At 40.9% G+C, this 7896-nt stretch overlaps 1 protein-coding gene across 1 annotated transcript; it reads left to right on the plus strand.

Moving 5' to 3' along the window:
- Positions 1-3179: 3179 nt before the first annotated feature.
- LOC108477486 (uncharacterized) lies at positions 3180-4416 on the plus strand. Its single transcript, XM_017780032.1, has 3 exons — positions 3180-3420; positions 3830-3932; positions 4074-4416. The coding sequence occupies exons 1-3, from the start codon at positions 3180-3182 to the stop codon at positions 4414-4416; spliced, it is 687 nt and encodes a 228-aa protein (XP_017635521.1).
- The last annotated feature ends 3480 nt before the right edge of the window (positions 4417-7896 follow it).

Genomic DNA, 7896 nt, shown 5'->3' on the forward strand with positions numbered 1-7896 from the left:
AGTAGTGGGTTGGTATGCTAGTGGTCTTAAGTTTGAATCCCTATGCGTGCAAGGGAGTTATTTTTGCTATTTGTGCCGTGTAAGAGTTTAAACTGAACTAAAATGTCGAGTAGTGGATGTGTAGTGGGAGTGTGGGGAGTGAATTAAGGGATTCAGTTAGAGTTTTAGTTTAACCATTATTCCCTTCTCAAATTTGATTTTCTCCATATTGCTGAAAGAAATTTTTTACCTTTTTCCGCATCTTTTTCCTGCCAAAATTTTGCCTTCCTTCTCTCCCCCTTTTCGGTAAGTTTCTATTGACGGAGCTTCTATTTTTTTCTTTTAAGTTGGTGATTAATGGGAGTTCGTTAATGTCAATTTCAGGAAGATTTAAGGACTCATAATCGATTGCAGGAGATTTTGGATTCGTGAGAATCGTTGTGGTTATATCAAAGGTATGTTTAAATTGCTCGATAGATGTATATTTTGATTTGGGTTTGGTAAGTCTCTCTCGTTTCTTCTGTTGTGGTTGATAATGATTACTTAGTAATGGCTTTATTCTTCTGTTAATGGCGTAGGAGGAGGCTGTGTGTAATAAATCACGTATATCGTGTCCTGGTATCATTTTTGGGGAGCTATTGTTGGAGGTAAGTCAAGTTCTATTCATTTTTAGTTATCGAGTTCACTTGAAAAACTACTAAAATTGATATTGGTATTTCGATTTTAGGCCTTAGAGTACTTGGGAGTGGCTTTTGTGTCAAAAATGATATAGGTGTGCACTCGATTATGTAGAAAATGAGGTTTTGACGAAAGCCAAAAACCTCACTATAGACTGCATATGGGGCATATGGTCACTCGTGTGGTAGGTCGTGTGCCCTAACACGAGCGTGTGATCGATGAGGCCAGGCAGTGTGTGCAAGAAATGGTCGTGTGATGGCCAAGTAGGCCGTGTATGACACACGGGCTATATTGATTTGGGTCGTGTGGTCCACACGGGCGTGCGGGTCCACACGGGTAAACCAAATGAGCGTGTGGGATTTTGGGCCAGGCCGTGTGATCCATACAGCCAGGGCAAATTTGGGCCATGCGGGCCCATACGGGTAGGCCACATGGGCATGTGCACCCATTTTTACTGATATGTTTGTTATGGTTACACAAGTAGCCCAAATCGACTGTGAACCTTCCATGGGGTCAGTAAGCACTACATAAACCGTTATCTATGAGAAATTTATTATGTGAATTATATACTGAGCATGTTATATAGAAGCACGTATATTGAACTATATGTATATCTGATAGACCTGTGATAGCATGACAATCCATCATATGTTGCATTGCATTAGGGTGGGTTGATATTATTCGGAGGAAGTATACTGAGAGGCTCTTAAGCCTAATATACTGGCAGCTCTACTGTAAACTATAGTTTTGTGTCACATTTAGTACTACTTGGACTGTAGGGATGGGTAGGTTGATTTAATCCCCACATAGAGTGTAGCATTGGACGGAGATGGTGTGTAGAGGCTGGTTGGGTAGGACTTTGTTACTGAATACTGCATGACTAATTCTGATACTGTGATGGGCTAAAGGCCTACTGCATATTTGATACTGTACCGAGATGGGCTAAGGCCCAAGCTGTTACTAATACTAAAAAGGGCTTAGGCCAAAGACTATTTTAACTGTGCACTGTGATTTGCTATTTTTTGTTTTCTATGGGATTACACACTAAGTTTACGTAAACTCACCCCTTCTGTTTAATGTGCACAGGTAATCCCCAAACTTAGATGGGTCGGTGTGGCGGAGGACTCGATGGTGCCCTCACATATTTTAAATTGCTTATATTTGTTAATGGTTTTATTATTATTGGAATGTAATCTATGGACACTTTGGGACTTTTGCATAAAACTTGGGTTTTATTTATTTATAACTGCTAGTCGTAGGAAAAATTCGGTTCTTTTCAAAAAGCTAAAGTATTTTCTAAACTCTCGATCCCTTAAACAATTTTCTCTAAAACAAAGAGGTTTTTATAAAATTGTCAGATTTACTTAATTAATTTATTTTTTCATAAAAATCATTCTTTCTAAAGCTTCCGCATTAAATTATGTTTTAAAACAATAAACTAGAAGAGTAGGCAATTTTTGGAATCAATAAAAGTAATAAATGAACATGGTTTTATCGTAATAAATTAGTTTTCAAAATTCATTTCCATGTGACATCGCCAGACTCGGCCATAACGTCTAGACCAGGTTTGGGGTGTTACATTTAGTGGTATCAGAGCCAGGTTGCAAAACTTGGCTATGGATTTTGGTTTAAAACTTGGTTTTTAAGAAATGATTTTTAAATTATATGAAATATTTGACTGAGCATGTGGTACACCAAGTTTCCGGCACTGATCTTGTAAATTTTCTAAAACTGTGATAAGTTTAAACTGAAAATAATGTAGATAGTATATTCTGCAACTACTGTAGGTAGTATACTGTGAAAAAACTCTAGATAGTGTATAGTGAGACTATAGTGAAACTGATAGAGACTGTGATTTACAGAAATCACTTTAAATTACTAAAACTATTTACATAAAACATCTGCTAGCAAACACTATCTACCGAGGAGACACTAGAGGCTGAGGTAGAGGCCACAGAGGGGCTCGAGCTGAGTCTTCTTCACTAGGTAGTATGCCAAATTTGGATACGAGTCAGACGTCAGTGTCGCCTGCTACTGAGACTGGGTCTCAGGATTGCATGGCTGGGGACGCAACATTGTCTTAGGTTATGCTAAGGATACTGGAGAAGGTCGCTGGGCCTAATACTAGATCTGGGGGCCGAGGGTCTGTTACGGAATGACTCCGGTCTAATGGAGCTGACCTCTTCAAGGGTGTCACTGGAGTCTCCCTTAATGTGGCCAAGTACTGGATTGAGGTGACAGAGTAGATTATTGATGACTTAAATTGCACCCCTGAGCAGAAATTAAAGGGTGTAGTCTCATTACTGCAGGATGAGGTTTACTAGTGGTGGCTGACTGTTAAGGAGGGCACTCAGCCGGAACGTCTAACCTGGGAGTTCTTTAAGACTGCCTTCCAGGGGAAATATGTGGGGGCGAGCTACGTGGATGCCCGTAGGAGGGAGTTATTGAACCTTACTCAAGGAGATCGATCTGTGGCCGAGTATGAGGCTGAATTCCAGTGACTGAGCCACTATGCACGAGGTATGGTGGCGACTGAGTATGAACAATGTATCCGCTTTGAGGATGGCCTCAGGGATAATTTGAGATTCTTGATAGCTCCACAGAGGGAGCGTGATTTTCTTCACTGGTTGAGAAGGCGAAGATCGTCGAGGAGGCTAAGCGCGTTGAGGGCCAAAACTGTGACAGAGAGAGAGGTTGGAACAAGAGGGATTCGGAGTGCTTTAGTTTTGTGCATAGGCCTAAGAAAAAGGCTAGAGTTGATAGGTTGATTAAATTTGGGCCCCTGTTACTACTACTAGACTGCAGCCATGTGTTGATTGTGGTAGACGCCATTAGGGCGAGTGTTGGAGGAGAACTAGGGCAACTCTAAGTTTTGGATCATTGGATCATCGCATTATGGAGTTTTTGTTGAAGGCCGATTAGATGCAAGCTCGGGATACTGGTACGGCACATCCAGAGAGAGTAGCACAATAGCCACCGAGAGGCCGTGGTCAAGCTAGGGGTGGTAACAGTATGGGTCGTGGACATAGAGCACCGGGCAGAGGTGCTAGACAGACTGAGGTGAGGCAGCCTGCTCTTGTATACGTTGCATGTCGCTAAGAGGACAGAGATGCTTCGGATGTTATCACGGGTACGTCTCTTATTTATAATGTGCCTTACACGGCATTGATAGATATAGGATCTACACATTCCTATGTAGCCAGCGCTGTGTCTGAAACCTTAGGGATTCCAGTTGAGAGTACCTTAAGTGAGGTAACCGTATTCAGCCCGCTGAGGCAATTGGTTGTTCTTTTAGAGGTTTAAGAGATGGTATTTTTGGCTGATTTGATAGAGCCTCCGTTTGGGGAGTTCAATATAATATTGGGGATGGATTGGCTGGTGAAGCATTGAGTAAGTCTGAAGTGTGCAACGAAAAGGGTCATATTGAGAACTGAGGAAGATAATGAGGTGGTCATGGTTGGGGAGCATCGAAATTATTTATGTAATGTGATCTCCGCATTGGTGGCGAAGAATTTGGTTCATAAGGGATGTAAGGCATTTTTGGCCTACGCTATTGTTTTTTATTATGGGGATTCTGCTACTAAGGACATCAGAACAGTAAAAGATTTTTCAGACGTTTCCACTGAAAAGCTACCGAGGTTACCTTCAAATCGTAAAGTGGAGTTTGGGATACAGATCCTTCCTGGTACAGCTCTGGTGTCCATGGCTCCCTACCGAATGACACCAAAGGAGATTACGAAGCTTAAGGCTCAGATTTAGGAATTATTGGATCGTGGGTTCATCCGCCCTAGTGTGTCTCCGTATGGAGCACCAGTATTTTTGTAAAGAAGAAGGATGGATCCATGCAGATGTGTATCGACTACCATTAGCTGAACAAGCTGACCACTAAGAACAAGTATCCATTTCCAAGGATTGATGGTTTGTTTGACCAGTTCTGAGGGGCTTCTGTATTCTCCAAGAATGATTTGCGATCTGGGTATCATCAGTTAAAGGTTAAGGAAGCTGATGTATATAAGGAAACATTTAGGACTCATTATGGTCACTATGAGTTCTTAATGATGCCGTTTGGACTAACTAATGCACTGGCAACTTTCATGGATATGATGAACCTAGTGTTTTAGCCCTATCTGGATTGGTTTGTGGTGGTGTTCATCGACGACATATTGGTTTATTTGAGGACTGAGGATGAGCATGACGAGCACCTTAGTATTGTTCTTTAGATTTTGAGGGAAAAGCAGCTCTATGCTAAGTTTACAAGTGCGAATTCTAGTTGCGAGAGGTAACATTTCTGGGACACGTAGTTCCTGTGGAGGGGAATCATGTTGATCCATGAAAGATTGAAGCTGTACTAGATTAGAAACAGCCTAAGAATGTGTTTGAGATCCACAACTTTCTAGGGCTGGCAGGTTATTACTGACGGCTTATGAAGGTTTCTCACTGATTGCGGCACCCTTAACTAAGCTGCTATGTAAGGGTGTACCGTCTGTCTAGACTGATACGCAGTAAGAGAGCTTCGAGAAGCTCAAGATTGTACTGACTGAAGCTATTGTTTTGATATAGCCTGAACTTGGAAGGGAGTTCATGGTTTATAATGATGCATCGCATGTTAGTTTGGGATGTGTGTTGATGCAAGAAGGTAAGGTGGTAGCATATGCGTCTCGTCAGCTTAGAAAGCATGAGGCAAAATACCCGATGCACGATTTGGAATTAGCTGCCTTAGCTTTTGCCCTGAAAATCTGGAGGCACTATCTGTATGGTGAGAAGTGTATCATCTACACTGATCATAAGAGCCTCAAGTATCTCCTTACTCAGAAGGAGTTAAATCTTAGTTAGTGTAGATGGATTGAGCTACTTAAGGATTAAGACTGTACCATTGCGTACCATCCAAACAAGGCCAATGTGGTGGCCAATACTTTGAGTCGTAAGGCGATGACTGATATGAAAGTGATGTTCGCTCGACTTAGTTTGTTCGACAACGAAAGTTTGTTGGTTGAGCTGTAGGTTAAATTGACTTGGATAAAATAGATTCGGGATAAGTAGTTGGGGGATGAATCCCTGGGTATGAGGTTTGACAGATCGAGAGTGGGAGCACTACAGATTTTGGGTTGAACACTGAGGGTGTGTTATGTTTCCGTGGAGGATTTGTGTGCCGAATGACATGGATTTGAGGCAATCTATACTGAGAGAGACACATAGTAGCCCTTATGCTATGCATCTTGGAGGAAATAAGATGTATCGAGACCTCCGTGAGTTATATTAGTTGCCAGGGTTAAAGTGAGAGGTTACTGATTTTGTGGCTGGATGTTGGACATGCCAGCAGGTTAAGGCTGAGCATCAGTTGCCTTCGGGTTTGCTGCAGCTGGTTACAAATTCGTTATGAAAATGGGAGCGAGTAACAATGGATTTCGATATTGGGTTGCCTTTAACACCCACTAAGAAGGATTCAGTGTGGGTCATCGTGGATCGATTGACCAAGTCTGCACACTTCATCCCAGTTAGGACAGATTATTCTTTGCAGAAGCTGGCGAAGCTTTATATTTCTGAGACAGTGAGACTGCATGGGGTACCAGTTTTGATCATCTCTAATAGGGATTCTTGTTTCACATCTCAATTTTGGAGGAAGTTACATGAGGCTCTGGGTTCAAGGTTAGACTTCAGTACTGTGTTCCATCCTCAGACCGATGGTAAGTCTGAGAGGGTGATTCAGATACTGGAGGACATGTTGATGAGCTGTGTTATTTATTTTCGAGGCAGTTGGGAGGATTATCTGTCGTTAGCGGAGTTTGCCTATAATAATAGTGTAACACCCCGGACCCAAGCCCGTTACTGGAGTCGAACACAAGGTGCACACAAACTCAGCTAAATTGTTTTCACAGTCCATAAAAATTTTCCAGACTAGCTGGTTACTGCGTCACTGTCGCTTCAAAAATCATATCTTGAGTTTTAAAGCTCGAAAATCAGTTTCGTAATTTTTCCCCGAAACTAGACTTATAATTATAAAATTGTAACACCCTGCACTCGAGCCCGCATCGAGTCGAACACAAGGTGCACACAAACTCATAAATTGTTTTCACAAATCCATAAAAATTTTCCAGACTAGCTGGTTATCACGTCCACTGTCGCTTCAAAAATCATATCTTGAGTTTTAAAGCTCGAAAATCAGTTTCGTAATTTTTCCCGAAACTAGACTCATAGTTCCATCAACATATTTTTTTCTAGAATTTTTGGTCGGGCCAATTAGTACATTTTATTAGTTAAAGTCTCCCCTGTTGCAGGGATCGACTACACTGACCTTCGTGCGTTACGAATTAGATATCTCCCTGTACAGGGCTTCAATGGTGATGCCGTTTATTTCTATAGAAACTAGACTCAGAGAGGAATCTATACATATATGGCATGACTCATAATTATCTCTGGTTAATTTAAAATGAATTTCTAAAGTCGGAATAGGGGATCCAGAAACCATTCTGGCCCTGTTTCACGAGAACTTTAATATCTCTTAACATATAATTCATATGACCGTTTCGTTTCTTCCATATGAAAGTAGATTCATCAAGGTTCATTTACATGATTTATTCACTATTTAATTTTCATTAGCAAAATTCAGACACAAGTCACTTATCACATTTGTAATTTCGGCTCAATAGCCACACACAAAGAGCATGATTTTAATTTTCTTTAAACATGATCTAATCAATTCAGAATTTAAGCTCTATTGCTCAAGAACTTACCTCGGACGTGGTCGAACGATTTCGACGGCTATTCCACGACTTTTTCCTTCCCTTATCGGATTTAGCTCCCTTTGCTCTTGAGCTTAATTTAACAAATAAATTGGTTTTATCATGTGAGCATCGAAGAGGAATTCAAGATACTTAGCCAATATATATACTCATTAGGCATCAAAGTCGATATGTACGAAATCATGAATCGAACTCAACACATTAGTTAATATTCCTCTTAGCGAATTTTCTAAGCCAAGAATAGGCATCAATATGCTTGCCTCTAACCGAATGCATGCACACCAATTTCCCTCATGTGGCCGAATATACATGCCCAATTTGAGGCCAATTATACACTTAATACCACACAAAACAGCATACATTTTACTACTAACGCATTACATATCGTAACTCATTGCACATCTCTCATTTACTTCATAATCAAGCATCATCACAAGCAAATATACACCTTGAAATAGCATATATGTCATACCAATACATCGTAAAGTAACATATATAC

Source organism: Gossypium arboreum, chromosome 8, assembly GCF_025698485.1.
Source record: "Gossypium arboreum isolate Shixiya-1 chromosome 8, ASM2569848v2, whole genome shotgun sequence".
Lineage (NCBI taxonomy): Eukaryota > Viridiplantae > Streptophyta > Magnoliopsida > Malvales > Malvaceae > Gossypium > Gossypium arboreum.